Source organism: Sapajus apella, unplaced genomic scaffold (assembly GCF_009761245.1).
Source record: "Sapajus apella isolate SASKATOON/1434 unplaced genomic scaffold, GSC_monkey_1.0 scaffold68, whole genome shotgun sequence".
Taxonomy (NCBI): Eukaryota; Metazoa; Chordata; class Mammalia; order Primates; family Cebidae; genus Sapajus; species Sapajus apella.
Genome location: NW_022437008.1, coordinates 5,218,782 through 5,234,013, shown reverse-complemented (window position 1 = coordinate 5,234,013; position 15,232 = coordinate 5,218,782). Strand labels below are relative to the sequence as shown.

The 15,232-nt window shown below is 49.8% G+C and overlaps 1 protein-coding gene across 3 annotated transcripts; it reads right to left on the bottom strand.

Moving 5' to 3' along the window:
- Window positions 1–1,550: 1,550 nt before the first annotated feature.
- On the bottom strand, window positions 1,551–15,125 carry THAP8 (THAP domain containing 8). Of its 3 annotated transcripts, none has more exons than XM_032249527.1 (4): window positions 15,046–15,125; window positions 4,239–4,431; window positions 3,618–4,013; window positions 1,551–2,133 (listed from the first exon to the last, which is right to left on the bottom strand). In XM_032249527.1, coding segments are annotated over exons 1-4 (738 nt in total). In that variant the 5' UTR covers window positions 15,048–15,125; the 3' UTR covers window positions 1,551–1,986. The 3 variants fall into 3 exon arrangements, with proteins under 3 accessions (XP_032105418.1, XP_032105416.1, XP_032105417.1); XM_032249525.1 differs by lacking the exon at window positions 15,046–15,125 and adding an exon at window positions 14,620–14,900; XM_032249526.1 differs by lacking the exon at window positions 15,046–15,125 and adding an exon at window positions 14,620–14,900 and having other exon boundaries at window positions 1,551–2,052.
- Window positions 15,126–15,232: the final 107 nt, after the last annotated feature.

Here is a 15,232-nt window from a genome sequence, read left to right as displayed (position 1 = left end):
CATCAAACTCCTGGGCTTAAGCCATCCTTCTACCTCAGCCTCCTGACTAGCTGGGACCACAGGTGCATGCCCCCACATCTGGCAATTTTTTTTTTTTTTAGATGGGGGGTCTTGCCATGTTGCCCAGGCTGGTCTGGAACTCCTGACCTCAAGGGATCCTCCTGCCCCAGCCTCCCAAAGTGCTAAGATTACAGGTGTGAGTCGCTGTGCCCAGCTTTTATTCTTAATCACCATGCTACATGCCTGTAGCAGTGTGTGGGAAACAGATCTGCTGATTGACCCCTCTAATTCTCTCAGAACCTGTAATCTCCCCACTGGAGGCCTCCTGGAACCAGCCAAGGGTCATGGCTTGACCTCCCACCTGGGGGTTGGCTGTAGTCTGCTCTGCCTCAAATCATCCCAGCCTGGACCAGGCCAGGCAACAGCCTTGAAAACCTCATCCTTCTAATGCACAGGCCCAGTAGCTCCATCCCCAAAAGATTTCCAGAATCTCACTCTCCCCACCACTACACTGGGCCCTCATCGTGGCCCATCCTTCCATCTTCTGCCACCTGGATTATGGCAACAGCCTCTTACCTGCTGTCCTGTCCCCTCCCAACATGCAGCCACAGGGACCCATGAACACCTGTCGCTTTAGAGCCTTCCTTCCCTCAGAGGGATCTGTCTGTAGCGCTGCACTCCAGGTAGAAGTCAAGGCTCTCAGCCACAACCCACAGCCCTATGTGAACCTGCCCCATCATCTCTGCACTCACCTCCTCTCACCCTTTTTTATTATCTTTTAATTTCATGGTTTTCATTGCAAATCACCCTCTTTTGTTCACTCCACCCCAGCCACACCGGCCTCCTTGCTCCTCCCTACCCCAGGACCTTTGCAGTGGCTCTTAGTGTGTGTGGTGTTTTAGTTTTTTTTGACATGGAGTTTAATTCTGTTGCCCATGCTGGAGCGCAATGGCGCAATCTCAGCTCACCACACAACCTTTGCCTCCCAAGTTCAAATAATTCTCCTGCCTCAGCCTCCTAAGTAGCTGGGATTACAGGGTACGCGCCACCACGCCTGGCTAATTTTTGTATTTTTTGTAGAGACAGGATTTCACCATGTTACCAGACTGGTCTCGAACTGCTGACCTCAGGTGATCTGCCTGCCTCAGCCTCCCAAAGTGTTGGGATTACAGGTGTGAGCCACCGCACCAGTCCTGCACTGGGCTCTGGGATGCCTGGAATGCTCTTCCCCCCAGATCTCTGCATGGCTCCCTCTCTGCCCCATTTTAGGATCTTACCTATTGGTGTCTTTTCACCTTCTCTGCTCTAGAACTGCACCCCTTCCTCCCTTCCCTACTGTGGTTTTCTCCATAGCAACACTGTCTCCCAGACCTGACACACCCCCGACAGGAGGCCGTCTTTTCAGGGGCTGTTCATCCTCTGGAACCCAGGCCTGCAGCCCTCCAGCACAGCCCCTTCTCATCACCCAGGTCTCTGCTAAAACCTGGCTTTAGAGAGCTGTACTCTGGGCCCAAACCGAATTTTTTTTCAGTCTTTATAGCACTCATCGCGTCTGCAATGTTCTTTTTATTTGTTTACTAGATCGTCTACTCAAGTAGAATGAGCACCATGAGGGCAGGGATTTTCTCAGCTGTGTTCACCATGGTACCCTCAACTCAGTATCAGGCTTGGCCAAAGCCACGGGGCTCCTTAGAACTAGGTACAATTTTCCCAAACACTTGTTTTGCTCTGAAGTTGTACTGATTTGCAAAGATCTGAGCTGGGGGTGGCAGAAGCCGAGTACCCAGAACTGGGGCTGAGAGACTTGAGCCCAGGTCACCCTGAAGGTTCATGAGGTCCCTAGGAAGGGGGTGGTGGAACCCAGGCCCTTGAGGGAGGCACTGCCACTCCCCAGACGCGGGCAGTGGTGCTGGGCCAAGCCCATGTGTAATGTCTCTCCTCCTCCATCTTCTATCTTCTGTCCCGTGACATTGTCTGTCTTGATCCTTATGCACTGGGGATCTGAGTGTCCAGGAGCTCCGGCTTGGCATCCACTGTGGCAGGTGCAGGGCCCTGGGCAAGGACCACGGCTACGTCAGGCCCTCCACAGATGATGGTGAAGGTTTGGGATTCCTCAGGTCCAAGGACCCTCGTCTAAGGCAAAGTGGTAGAGATGGGGAACATTATGGAGCAAGTTGGGGGAGAGACAGATATGGTGAAGAATAGGGAGGTAAAGGTGGGGGTGGTGTCAAGAAACAGAGAGAGATGTGGGCAGAGATATGAGGAGACAGGAAAGCAGGTGTGAGGGCCAGAGAGACATTCATGGGAGAGGAAAGAAGGATGGGGAAATGGGAAGAGAAATGTAGGGGGACAGACACATGCGGGGAAGAGAGATGTGGGGGCAGGCAGATGTGGAGACAGGGTCAGAGATATGGGGGAGAGAGAAAATACACAGATGAAGAGAGACATAGGGAGGTGAGGAAACAGGTGGGGGACAGAGATGATGGGAAGAAAGACAATGAATGTTGGGGAGGAAGGAGATTGAGAGGTAGGGATAGATGAGTAGGAGACAGAGATTGAATGAGGGGAGGGGAGGCGGAGAGAGGCAGTCAGCCCAGGGGGCTCTGGCAGGCTCCACAAAGAGCCCCAGGCCCGAGTCTGAGCTCTGTCCCTGCCTCACTGTCCCTCTGTGTCCCAGGCCAGTCTCAAACTTCGAGCCCCCAGAGGCAGCCACACTGTAGCTCCAGCCGACTGCTATAACCTGGGAACACAAACCCAGAGCTGCTACATCTGCAGAGCCTTCCGGAAAGACCAGACTTTTTCTTTTGAGCCAGGGTCTCAGTGTCACCCAGGCTGGAGTGCAGTAGCACAATCACAGCTCATTGCAACCTTGACCTTCTGGGCTCAAGCAATCCTCCCACTTCAGCCTCTCGAATAGCTGGAACTATAGGTGTAACACCTGGCTAACTTTTTGTATTTCTTGTAGAGATGGGGTTTTACCACCATGTTGCCCAGTCTGGTCTCAAAATCCTGGGCTCAACTGATCTATCTGCCTCTGCCTCCTGTATTTTACTGAGACAGGGTCTCAACATGTTGTCCAGGCTGGTCTTGAACTCCTAGGCTCAAACAATCTGCCCACCTTGGCCTCCCAAAATGTTAGGATTACACACATGACCCACTGCATTTTGAAAATTAATCTTGTAGCTCCAGCTCAAAGGATCATAGTGAGTTTTCAACTCACTATGTTATAATTCTGTGTCTGGCAGACAGTAAGAGCTCCTCAAATATTAAGTATTTAGCATTAATAAATGCACCAATCATTACTCAGCTCCAACCAATAGTTGCTTGGCATTGCCAGATTTTGTTTTTCAAGAAATTTGTTTTAATTTTCTGTAGAGACAGTGTCTTGCTATGTTGCCCGGCTGGTCTCGAACTCCTGGCCTCCAGCAATCCTCCTGCCTTGGCCTCCCAAAGTGTTGGGATTACAGGTGTGAGCCACTGAGCCCGGCCAAGTCAGAAATTTGGAAACACAGGTGAATGTTCTGATTTTTGAATAGGGGATCCTAGACAAAATGAAAACACACTGCGGGCCAGGCCAACACCCATGGATGGGGCTTCCAGGCTGGGGTGTCACTCACCAGGCGCTGCAGACCCTGGCGTGCCCGTGCCAGCAGGCTCTCCCCATGCAGCTGCTGTGCCAGCCGTTCCAGGGCCTGCAGCTGTGCCTGGTGCCGTTCTTGGCATCGCTGCAGTCTCTGCACCCGGCGCTGCAGTGCTCCCAGCACTGCGCCCAGCCCGGTCCAGGCCTGTTGGGCAGGGACTTCAGGCCGTGACTCCTCAGGAATGGATGCAGGGGCCAGGGGGGTCAGGAGCATGGTGGCCGCAGTCTCAGGGCTCACCAATGTGGGGTCCAGCACCACTAGGTGCACTGGGCTAGAGACTGGGATGGCAGGGCCCTGGGGCAGGGGTATATTCTCCTGTGGGGGAGGCGGCAGCAAGACTGGCTTCTGGGTGCGTTGGGTCCTCCGCTGACTCTGGAAGACAAGGCATGGGGTGAAGGAGTGCCATGGCCAGACTTCGACTCAGGAGGAAAGGGCTGGAGGGTCGGTCTCCAAGGGGGACTTGCCCAGGTAAGGCCTGACCTCAGGCAGGAACTGTCGTTGGGGGGGGAGGGCTGAAGGTCAGACTCAAGGAGGGACTTCCCTTAGGAGGGGAGGTCTGGGGGTCGGATTCCAGCAGTAAGACCTCCTGGCGCTTACCTTGGCAGGTGGTGCCCGGGAGAAGATTGAAGGTACCGCATCAGGCCGCAAGTAGCGCACACCCCAGCGCCACTGGAAGCAGGAGGGCGTGAAGTGCTCGCTGCACAAGTGCTGGTGGCAGCTGGGCACCCAGTGCTCACGGCCCATGTGCTGCAGCCAGGCCTGCAGCCGGGGACCGTCCTTCAGTGGAAACCTGCATGGGTGGCGGGGGGCTGGGTCAGTGCTATGAGGTTCAGACCCATCCCTCCTGGAGGATACCCACACTGGAGGTCTCTGGGCTTCAAGCCTGTGCCTCGCTAGGGCCTGGAAGTAGACCTGTCCTGTGCCCAGGCTTTCTCCATCTCATACTCACAACCACAACCCTTTCTTCAGCTCCATCTTTTAGTAGTAGTATTATTATTATCATTTTTTGAGATGGAGTCACTCTGTCAGCCTGGAGTGCAGTGGCTCAATCTTGGCTCACTGCAAACTCTGCCTCCCAGGTTCAAGCGATTCTCCCATCTCAGCCTCCTAAGTAGCTGGGATTTTAGGCGCACACCACCACACCTGGCTAATTTTTGTATTTTTAGTAAAAATGGGGTTTCACCACATTGGCCAGGCTGGTCTCAAACTCCTGACCTCAGGTGATTCACCCACCTCAGCCTCCCAAAGTGCTGGGATTACAGGCATAAGCCACCATGCCTGGCCTTTATTATTATTATTAATTTAAAAGCTCCACCTTTTAAACACCCAGCATCAGCTTACCTCTGCCCTGTCCACTACCCCTTTCCAGCCTCCTTCCTGGTCTCCCTGCCCACTACCCCGCCCCTCCACTCCCAATTTGTTCTTCTACATCAACTTGTTAGAGCAGTTTATAAAATCAGACATTTACAATGTGGGAGATCATACAGCTAAACAAAACATTTCTTCTACAACCATATAATATAGGGGGTGTGCAGTTTCTAGATTAAGAGAGATTTAAGAAACATCAGCAAAAAGGCAGAATGTGGACCTCACCTACAACAAACAATTCAGTAAAAAGACATTTTAAGACAATTGGGGAAAGCTGATCATGCACTGGGTATTAGATGATTGTAAGAAACTGGTGGTTATGGAGGTTCATGCCTGTAATCCCCGCACTTTGGGCGGACGACAAGATGGGAGTATTGCTTGAGCCCAGGAGTTCAAGACCAGCCTGGACAACATAGGGAGACCCTGACTCTACCGAAAAAAAAAAAAAAATTAGCCAGGTATGGTGGCACGTGCCTGTGGTTCCAGCTACTCAGGAGGCTGAGGTGGGAGGGTCACCTGAGCCTGGGAGGTAGAGGCTGCAGTGGGCTGAGATCATGCCACTACATTCCAGCCTGGGTGAAAGAGCCAGACCCTGTCTCAAAAAAAAAAAAAAAAAAGATTTCATTTTCCTAGATGTGATAACCATATTGGATTTATGCTTCTGAAAGTCTTCTGTTAGAAAATGAGTCTGAAATAATTAAAAGATCTGATGTTTGGAATTTACTTTAAAATACTGCATGACAAGCCAGGCACGGTGGCTCATGCCTGTAACCCCAGCACTTTGGGAGGCTGAGGCAGGCAGATCACTTGAGGTTGGGAGTTCAAGACCAGCCAGGCCAACATGGTGAAACCCCATCTCAACTAAAAATACAAAAATTAGCCGGATGTAGTGGCCAGCACTTGTAATCCTAGCTACTCAGGAGGCTGAGGCAGGAGAATCGCCTGAACCCGGGGGGTGGAGGCTGCAGTGAGCCAAGATCATGCCATCACACTCCAGTCTGGGCGACAAGAATGCAACTCTGTCTCAAAAAAAAAAAAAACAATGTAGAGGCACTCTGTGAACTGACATGCTTTTGTCAAGCACATATTATGTGAGAAAAAGCAAGGTTCTAAATAGACTATCTCAGCTTTTAGTCATTGTGGTAGACCCCCAAAAGCTATCCATGTCCTAATCCCTGGAAACTGTGTCTCTTACCTTATTTATTTATTTATTTTGAGACAGGGTCTTGCTCTGTCACCCAGGTTGGAGTGCAGTAGCGTGATCTCGGCTCCCTGTGGCCTCAAACTCTCCAGGCTCAGGCAATCCTCCCACCTCAGCCTCCCAAGTAGCTGGGACTATAGGCATGTGCCACATGCCTGACTAACTTTCTTATTTTTTGTAGAGATGAGGTTTTGCCTGTTGCCCAGGCTGGTCTCAAACTCCTGGGCTCAAGTAATCCTCACACCTCGGCCTCCCAAGATGCTGGGATTATAGGCATAAGCCACTGCACCTGGCCTGAATATTACCTCATATAACAAAAGATGTGACAAAGTTAAGGATAGAGAGATTATCCTGGATCATCTGGCCCTAAATGCCACTACAAGTATCCTTATAAGAAGGAGTAGAAGATATTACCACAGACAAGAAGCAAGGGAAATACAACCATGAAGCCAGAGACTGGAGAGATGTGGCCACAAGTCAAGGACTGCCTGCAGCCACCAGGAACCAGAACAGGCAAAGAAGAGATTCTCCCCCAGAACCTCCAGAGGAGTACAGCCCTGCTGACACCTTGGTTTTGGCCCAGGAAAACCAATTTGGACTTCTGGCTTCTAGAACTGTTAGGAAATAATTTGTCTTGTTTTAAGCCACCAAGTTTGTTAGAGCAGCATGGGAAACTAATAAAGGGAGAAATAAGAATGTCTATTCACATTTGCTGGTATTTATATAAAAAAACTATCGTGATGTGGTTTGGCTCTGTGTCCCCACCCAAATCTCATCTCGAACTGTAATCCCCATGTGTCAAGGGAGGGACGTGATGACAAGTGACTGGATCATGGGGGCTGTTTCCCCCATGCTGTTTCCATGATAGCGAGTGAGTTCTTGAGACCTGATGGTTTAAAAGTGGCAGTTCCCCTCTTGCTCTGTCTCTCTCCTGCCGCCATGTAAAATGTTTGCTTCCCCTTCACCTTCCACCATGATTGTAAGTTTTCTGAGGCCTCCCTAGCCATTCAGAATGGTAAGTCCATTAAACCTCTTTCTTTATAAATTACCCAGTCTCAGGTAGTTCTTTACAGCAGTGTGAGAACAAACTAATATACACAGGAAGGACACAAAAGCAACTAAAGAGGCTACCAGTGGGGGAGGCGGCGAATGGGATGAAGGGAGATGGGGAGCGCCAAGACTTCTCAGACAAAGGCAGATGGAGGCGGAGGGGGCGGGCAGCTGGTGAAAGCGCACAGAACGGCTGACGCAGAGAAGAGCCGTGGCACCCAGAGAGCAAAACCTCGGGGCACACAGCCAGGGAATCTGGCTGCTGCAGTCAGCCTCCCTCTAAGATCCCAATGTTTTCAGCAGCCCCATTCTTTCTGGACACAAACATGAGATCTATTGCAACAGCATTCCTCCATTTTCATCACCACCATCTCCCAGACAGAGTCTGCCACTGGACTACTCTTATCTATCCTTCTGCACTTTCCTTACTAAAAACTCCAACTTTCTTTGAGGCCATACTGTGTCCTGCTAAAAGACTGTATTTCCCAGGATTCTCTGCAGCTGGGTGGGGCTATGTGACTGCCCTCTGGTCAGTGAATGCATTAGTGTTGTGTAGGACCTCCGGGATGGTGCCTTAAATGGAAGGGATGATCAACAGGATTCAGCAGCTCAAAGGGCAAAGGAAGAAAGTCAATATCCTAAGAAGCGTCTCCTTAATTGGCCTTATTCTTTCTTGTTCCTCTGGATAGCAGCATTTATAATGGGCAATACTGCTTTCTAAAAAACTACCTTAAGCAGACAGCAAGTGTTCCCCTTTGCATGCAGTCAAATGCTCCACCACTGAGCTATACCCCCATGTTCCCCTTTGCAGAAACTATTTTAGTCTTGGTGGTCATCTTGTCCAGAGCATGGAGTGGCAAATACTGCCAGAAGTGCTTTTTTTCTTTCTTACTAACATAACTCAAAATTTCTTCAGGCTGATTAAATGCCCAGCTAAAAGACTACAATTCCCAGCCTCTTTTGCAGTTGGGGTGACCAATGATGAAAAGGTGCCACTGAAGCTGGGCATAGTGGCTCACACCTGTAATCCCAGCACTTTGAGAGGCCAAGGCGGGCAGATCACGAGGTTAAAAGATTGAGACCATCCTGGCCAACATGGTGAAACCCGTCTCTACTAAAAATACCAAAATTAGTTGGGTATGGTGGCACACGCCTGTAGTCTCAGCTATTTGGGAGGCTGAGGCAGGAGAACTGCTTGAACCCGGAAGGCGGAGGTTACAGTGAGCCGGAATCATACTACTGCACTCCAGCTTGGGTAACAGAGTGAGATTCCATCTCAAAAAAAAAAAAAAAAAAAAAAAAAAGTGCCATTGAATGGGGTTTCTGGGAAGGCCTTATAGAGGCTGATTCAGTTTAGACCTGAACACTTTTTGCTCTTCCTCCCTTCCCTTTTCCTCCTATAAGGAATGGCAGCAATGGTGGCTGGGGCACTAGCAGCCACCTTGGATGGAAGCCACAGGCTAAGGATGACAGAGCAGAAAGAGGCCAGGAATGGTGGGTCACACCTGTAATCCCAGCACTTTGAAGGCCAAGTCAGGAGGATTATTTGAGACCAGGAGTTTGAGACCAGCCCAGTCAACATGGTGAAACCTGCCTCTACTAAAAATACAAAAATTAGGTGGGTGTGGTGGCATGCGCCTGTAATTCCAGCTACTTGTGTGGCTGAAGCATGAGAATCCCTAGAACACAGGAGGTGAAAGTTGCAGTGAGCTGAGACTGTGCCACTGCATTCCAGCTCAGGCGACAGAAGGCAACTGTCATGCAGGCAAGCAAGCAAGCAGGCAAGAGATAGGGCTCTCATTTCTCATGACTACAGAGCTACTATCCCAGTGCTGGTTTGCCAACCTCTGTACTTGTTCTATAAGAGGGAAAATAAACCCTGTGATAGACTGTATTACTGTTCAGAACGTCTGCTGCCTCTCTCCACATAAGGATTATACATCCCCACTCCACTGACTTGAGGCTTGCTATATAATTGCTCCGGCCAACAGAATGCCAGTGAAAGTAACATGGGCCACTTCTAAATATAAAACTGAACAAGAGCCATTGGGTGGTTCACTCCACTTTCTCTTTTCCTTTTCCCACAAGACCAGCAATATTCCAAATAAGGACAGTTTCTTCAGCCTGAGACCCCAATTAAAATACTGTAGAGTAGGACCACAAAAGACCTGCAAAGAACATAATGTTAGCAAGAAATACACCTTTGGGACAGTTGTGATAATTTATGCCTAGAATCCTAGCACTTTGAAAGGACAAAGCGGGAGGACTGACTGAGCCCAGGAGTTCAAGCCCAGCCTGGGCAACATAGTGGGAATTCATTTCTTTTTTTTTTTTTTTTTTTTTGAGATGGTGTTTTATTCTTGTTGCCTAGGGGAAGTGCAGTGGCATGATCTTGGCTCATTGCAACATCCGCCTCTTGGGTTTAAGTGATTCTCCTGCGTCTGCCTCCCAAGTAGCTGGGATTACAGTCACCTGTCACCACGCCCAACTAATTTTTTATATTTTTATTAGAGATGGGGTTTGCTCTCTCCCTCCTTCTCCCTCTTTTTTTGAGACCGAGTTGCTCTGTCCCCCAGCCTGGAGTGCAATGGTACAATCTTGGCTCACTGCAACCTCTGCCTCCCAGTTCAAGTGACTCTTCCATCTCAGCCTCCTGAGTAGCTGGGATTACAGGCCCACACCACCATGCCTGGCTAATTTTTGTATTTTTAATAAAAACAGGGTTGCACCATGTTGGCCCGGCTGGTCTTAAACTGACCTCAGGTGATCTACCCGCCTCAGCCTCCCAAATTGCTGGGATTACAGGCATGAGCCACTGTGCCCAGCCAAGACAGGGTTTCACCATGCCTGGCTAATTTTTGCATTTTTAGTAAAAACGGGGTCGCACCATGTTGGCCAGGCTGGTCTCAAACTCCTGCCCTCAGGTGATTCACCAGCCTCGGCCTCCCAAAGTGCTGGGATTACAGGCATGAGCCACTCTGCCTTGCCCAATGAGACTTCATTTCTATAAAAATTAGAAAAATTTGCCTGACAAGGTGGTACCCGCCTGCAGGCCCCGCTACTCAGGAGGCTGAGGCTGGAGGACTGCTTGAGCCAAGGAGTTTGAGGCTGCAGTGAACTATGATGGTGCTGCACTCCAGCCCAGGTGATAGAGACCCCCTTCTTAAAAAAAAGAAATACGCCTTTGTTGGAGTAAGCCACTGAGATCTGAGAAGTTTGTTAGTATAGCATAACTCACCCACAGCGATTCCCATAGACCACATAATTTGTTTCAGCAACTCTTATTACAGGACGTTGTTACTGCAAAGCAGATTCTAAGTGATAAATCCCCTATAAGAGATAACCCCACTGCCACTGTCCCTGAAAGCGCCAAAGACAGAGCTAATGAAAACTACCCAGGTATGGTTGCGCATGCCTGTAGTCCCAGCTACTCAGGAGGCTGAGATGGAGTTGGTCCGAATGTTGTGGGTTATTGTTAAGCTGATTTAACATTGCCTCCCCCGACAAGCATGCTTGGCTAGCTTAAAAATAAAATGAAAAAAAAAAAAAAAAAGAAGGCTAAGATGGGAAAACTGCTTGAGACTGGGAGGTTGACACTGCACCACTGTACTCCAGCCTGGGTGACAAAGCAAGACCCGTGTCTCAAAAGAGAGAGAGAGAGACAGAGAGACAGAGAGAGAATGAGAACAAACTGATGAGTGTTCCCTTTGGTTGCTAAGGCAGGCTTTCAAGTTATTTCCTGGCAGCCACTTCCCTTAACGTGTATCATCTTATCTCCCACCTGGCATCCAGGCCCTCTCCTAAGCCTCTTTTGGAAACTGCTTCTCATCAAACTCTTAATTAAGTGGCTTCTGCAAGACTGACTCAGGGGTAGGCCCTGAGGTAAAAATGGGCTAGTCACTGCTGGGTGCCAATAAAGACATGAACTGATTTTTATACAGTCACCTGGCTGTTGTATACATCTGTCATCATTTTCCTCCTCCTTATTATTTTATAAAGATGGGGTTTCACCATGATGGCCAGGCTGGTCTTGAACTCCTGACCTCAGGTGATCCACCCACCTCGGCCTCCCAAAGTGCTAGGATTACAGGTGTGAGCCACCGCACCTGGCCCCTCCTTATTATTACATACAAAGCACTTAGAACAGTGCCTGACATAAGATAAATACTCTCTTAAGTAACTATTGTTGTTGTTATGAGAGAGGTAAGAGTGGAAACGGGGGGCCAGGTGCGGTGGCTCATGCTTGTAATCCCAGTACTTTGGGAGGCCGAGGGTGGTGAATTCAAGATCAGCCTGGCCAACATGGTGAAACCCCATCTCTACTAAAAATACAAAAATTAGCTGGGCCTGGTGGCTTATGCCTGTAATTCCAGATACTCAGGAGGCAGGAGAATCGCCTGAACTCAGGAAGCAGAGGCTGCAGTGAGCTGAGATAGTGCCAGCATACTCCAGACTGGGCAACAAGAGCCAAAGTTCATCAAAAGGAAAGGAAATAGGAAAGGAAGAAAGAGGAGGAAGGAAGAAACAGAAGAACGAAAGAATGGAAACAGGGAAGCCAGCAAGCAGCTATCACTGTGTCTCATTAAGACATTATGGCAAGCCGGGTGTGGTTGCTCACAGTTGTAATCCCAGCACTTAGGAGGCCAAGGCAGGTGGATCACCTGAGGTCAGGAGTTCAAGACCCACCTGGCCAACATGGTGAAACCCCATCTGTGCTAAAAATACAAAGAAGTAGCTGGGTATGGTGGTATACACCTCTGGTCCCAGCTACTCTGGAGGCTAAGGTAGGAGAATTGCTTCAACCTGGGAGGCAGAGGTTGCAGTGAACCACACCACTGCACTCCAGCCTGGATGGCAGAGCAAGGCTCTGTCTCAAAAAAAAAAAAAAAAAGAGAGATGATGGCAGCCTGGACTACATGATGACAGTGGATGTGATGAGAAGTAGTCTGGGAATATGTTTTTTTTTTTCCTTATTTTGAGACAAGCTCTCACAATAACAAGGCCCAGGCTGGAGTGCTGCAGCCCAATCACAGCTCACTGCAGCTTAGGCCTCCTGGGCTCCAGTGATTCTCCCACCTCTGCTTCCCGTGTAGCTGGAACTACAGGTGCATACCACCACGTCTAGCTAATTTTTTATATTTTGTAGAGATGGGGTTTTTGCCATGTTGCCCAAGGCTGGTCTTGAATTCCTGGGATGGAGCAATCCTCCTGCCTCGACTTCCTAAAGTGCTGGGATTACAGGAGTAAGTTACCACACCCAGCCTATCTTTTCTTGTTTCTTAATTATTTATTTAGCATTTTCTCATTTGCGTTTCTGTCTTATCAAGGTGTTGGAGACTTTGTTGTGGCTGTTGCAGGATGGAGACATGTTTTGAAGGTGGAGCCAAAGGGCGGGTTAATGGACTAGCGGTGGATGAAAAGGATCATGGGTAACTCCAGGGTCCTGTATTCAGTTCCTCAGTGTTTGACCCCTCACCTATCCATGAGCTCAGTGACGGCAAGGACAAGATATGTCAGGGTTCTTTGCATTCAGCAGGGGCTTACTCACATTACCACCTGAGCTCTGCCTCCTGTCAGAGCAGCAGCAGCATTAGATTCTCATAAGAGTGTGAACCCTATTCTGAACTGGGCATGTGAGTGATGTAGGTTGCCTGCTTCTTATGAGAATCTAATGCCTGATGATCTGAAGAGTTTCATCCCCAAACCATTCCCCCAACCACACCCCATCCGTAGAAAAAGTGTCTTCCACAAAACCAGCCGCTGGTGCCATAAGGGTTGGGGACCGCTGCCACAGGCCCTATGGGCCTTTGTTTGAAGAGGGAGTCTCAACAAAGTTATTTTTTAGGTGAAATGTAAATGAAGCAGTGTTCGGATTGGCTCAAAGCAAATCAGAACTGTGCATAAAGGGATCAGGTCTGGATGGTGAAGTGGGCCCAGTGTTCTGTCTTCGCAGAAGCAATAAGGTTTAGATCGATGTAGAATATTGTTTCCTTATCTGAAGCTCCAAACCTGGATTGTAAATAGGAACTGCTTTTCTGTGTCAAAGTGACTTAGCTCCTCTAGGCAAAAGTGAGCTGTTTCATTCTTACTTGATATAATTTTAAACAGCAAAGTGTGTGATCATCTCTGACTTTAGACAACTGTTTCCTACTAAGAAAGCAACAGTCACTCAAACGATGGGAGTTCTGCCACTTTACATCTGCAGTATGTCCAAGAAAAATATTTTTTTTTTGGCTGGGTGCAGTGGCTCACGCCTGTAATCCAAGCAGTTTGGGAGGCTGAAGCAGGAGGATCACTTGAGCCTAGGATTTTGAGACTAGACTGGGCAACATAGTGCAATCTTATCTCTCTCTTTAAAAAAAAAATTTTTTTTTTGAGACGGAGTCTTGCTTTTGTCACCCACACTGGAGTGCAGTGGCATGATCTCGGCTCACTGCAACCTCTGCCTCCTGGGTTCAAGCGATTCTCCTGGCTCTTGAGTATCTGGAATTATAAGCATAAGCCACCAGGCCCAGCTAATTTTTGTATTTTTAGTAGAGCGAGGTTTTACCATGTTGGCCAGGCTGGTCTCAAATTCCTGACCTCAGGTGATCCGCCCACCTCGGCCTCCCAAAGTGCTGGGATTACAGGCGCGAGCTACCGCGCCCGGCCAAAATAAATTTTTTTTCAAAATTATCCAGGTCTGGTAGTGCGTGCCTTGGTCCCAGCTGCTTGGTAGGATGAGGTGGGAGGATCACTTGAGCCGGGGAGGTCGAGGCTGCAGTGAGCTGTGATCGTGCCACTGCATTCCAGCCTGGGCGACAGAGCGATCCTGTCTCAAAAAAAGAAAAAGCAAAAAAAGGAAAGAAATTTTTTTCCTCGTAATTCTTCCGCCAGTTGGCTTATGTCAGCCGAGAAACAAGAGGACAGATCTTTCACAGTCCAAGCTAATTCTGACTTTCCCAAGTATGACGAAAGAGAAGAGGCAAGGATGACTATATTTTTTAGCCTAAGCAACAAGAAGAATGAAGTAAACTACTAAGATACGACAAACTGGAAGGTTTTGGGGGAGACAAGATCGCAAGCTCAGTTTCGGATGTTATGAGTTTCAGACGGCTCAAATGCGTGGGGAGGGCGAGTGGACATCTCTTCGGCTCGCTCCGTTCGCTACCTGTAGTTAATTGTCTACTCCTGTTGTTTCCCACGCCTGCACCTTTGCATGTGCAGTGTCCACTGCCGGGTATGCTGTCTCCTCACGGTTGAACCCCACTTCCTTACACCCTCGAGCGAGACCCAAAGCCCGCACAACAGCGCTAACGCTCGGGCCCCGCCCCTCCCAAGGCCCCGCCTCCCCCAAGCCCCGCCCCGCGCTGCGCTCACTTGTAGAAGCTCACAGGGCGGTTGTCCGCGCCCAGGCGGCCTGCAGTGTTGGAGCAGTTCGGCGCTCTGCAGTACTTGGGCATGGCTGCCCAGCTGCTCTGAGTTTTGCCAGGTCAGCGGCTGCACTTTGGTTTTCGCCGAGCGCCGCCGAACCCTGCCTCACGTGACGTTCCTGGAGTCTCGTCACGTACCCGGCAGAGCTGAGAGCGCCTGTATACTAGGTGCCCCCTCCGGTCCCACAGCCACGCCCTCGTCACGTGGCGAATGAGCCAAAGCGAGTACTGTGCGCCTGCGCAAAGGCGGCCCGTCGCCAACCCGACTTTCATCACGTGTTTGAGAGGCGTCGTCACGGCGTTTCTGAGCCTGCGCCAACCGAATCAACTTGCCCCGCCCTTTGCTTACATCCGGGCGACCGTCAGAGCGCACATAGTTCCTCTGGGTGGCGGCAAAAACCGAGGTGAGGCGGCTGTGGCCTTAGCCTCGTAAAAGTTAAAACCTGTATGTTCCAGCGAATAATGAAAACGCAGTCTGGATGAAAGACCCCACGACGCTTGATCAGGCCCATCCTGTACACTAGCTGTAGCCCCGCCCCGCCAGGCACTCGCTGCGCTTC

Excerpts from the sequence above, each read along its gene's own strand:
- THAP8 (XM_032249525.1), bottom strand. The coding sequence starts at position 14,702 with ATGCCCAAGTACTGCAGAGCGCCGAACTGCTCCAACACTGCAGGCCGC. Across the intron at positions 4,014-4,238 it reads CCCGGGCACCACCTGCCAAG|AGTCAGCGGAGGACCCAACG; the intron begins GTAAGCGCCAGG and ends CTTGTCTTCCAG. Across the intron at positions 2,134-3,617 it reads GCCAGGGTCTGCAGCGCCTG|ACGAGGGTCCTTGGACCTGA; the intron begins GTGAGTGACACC and ends ACTTTGCCTTAG.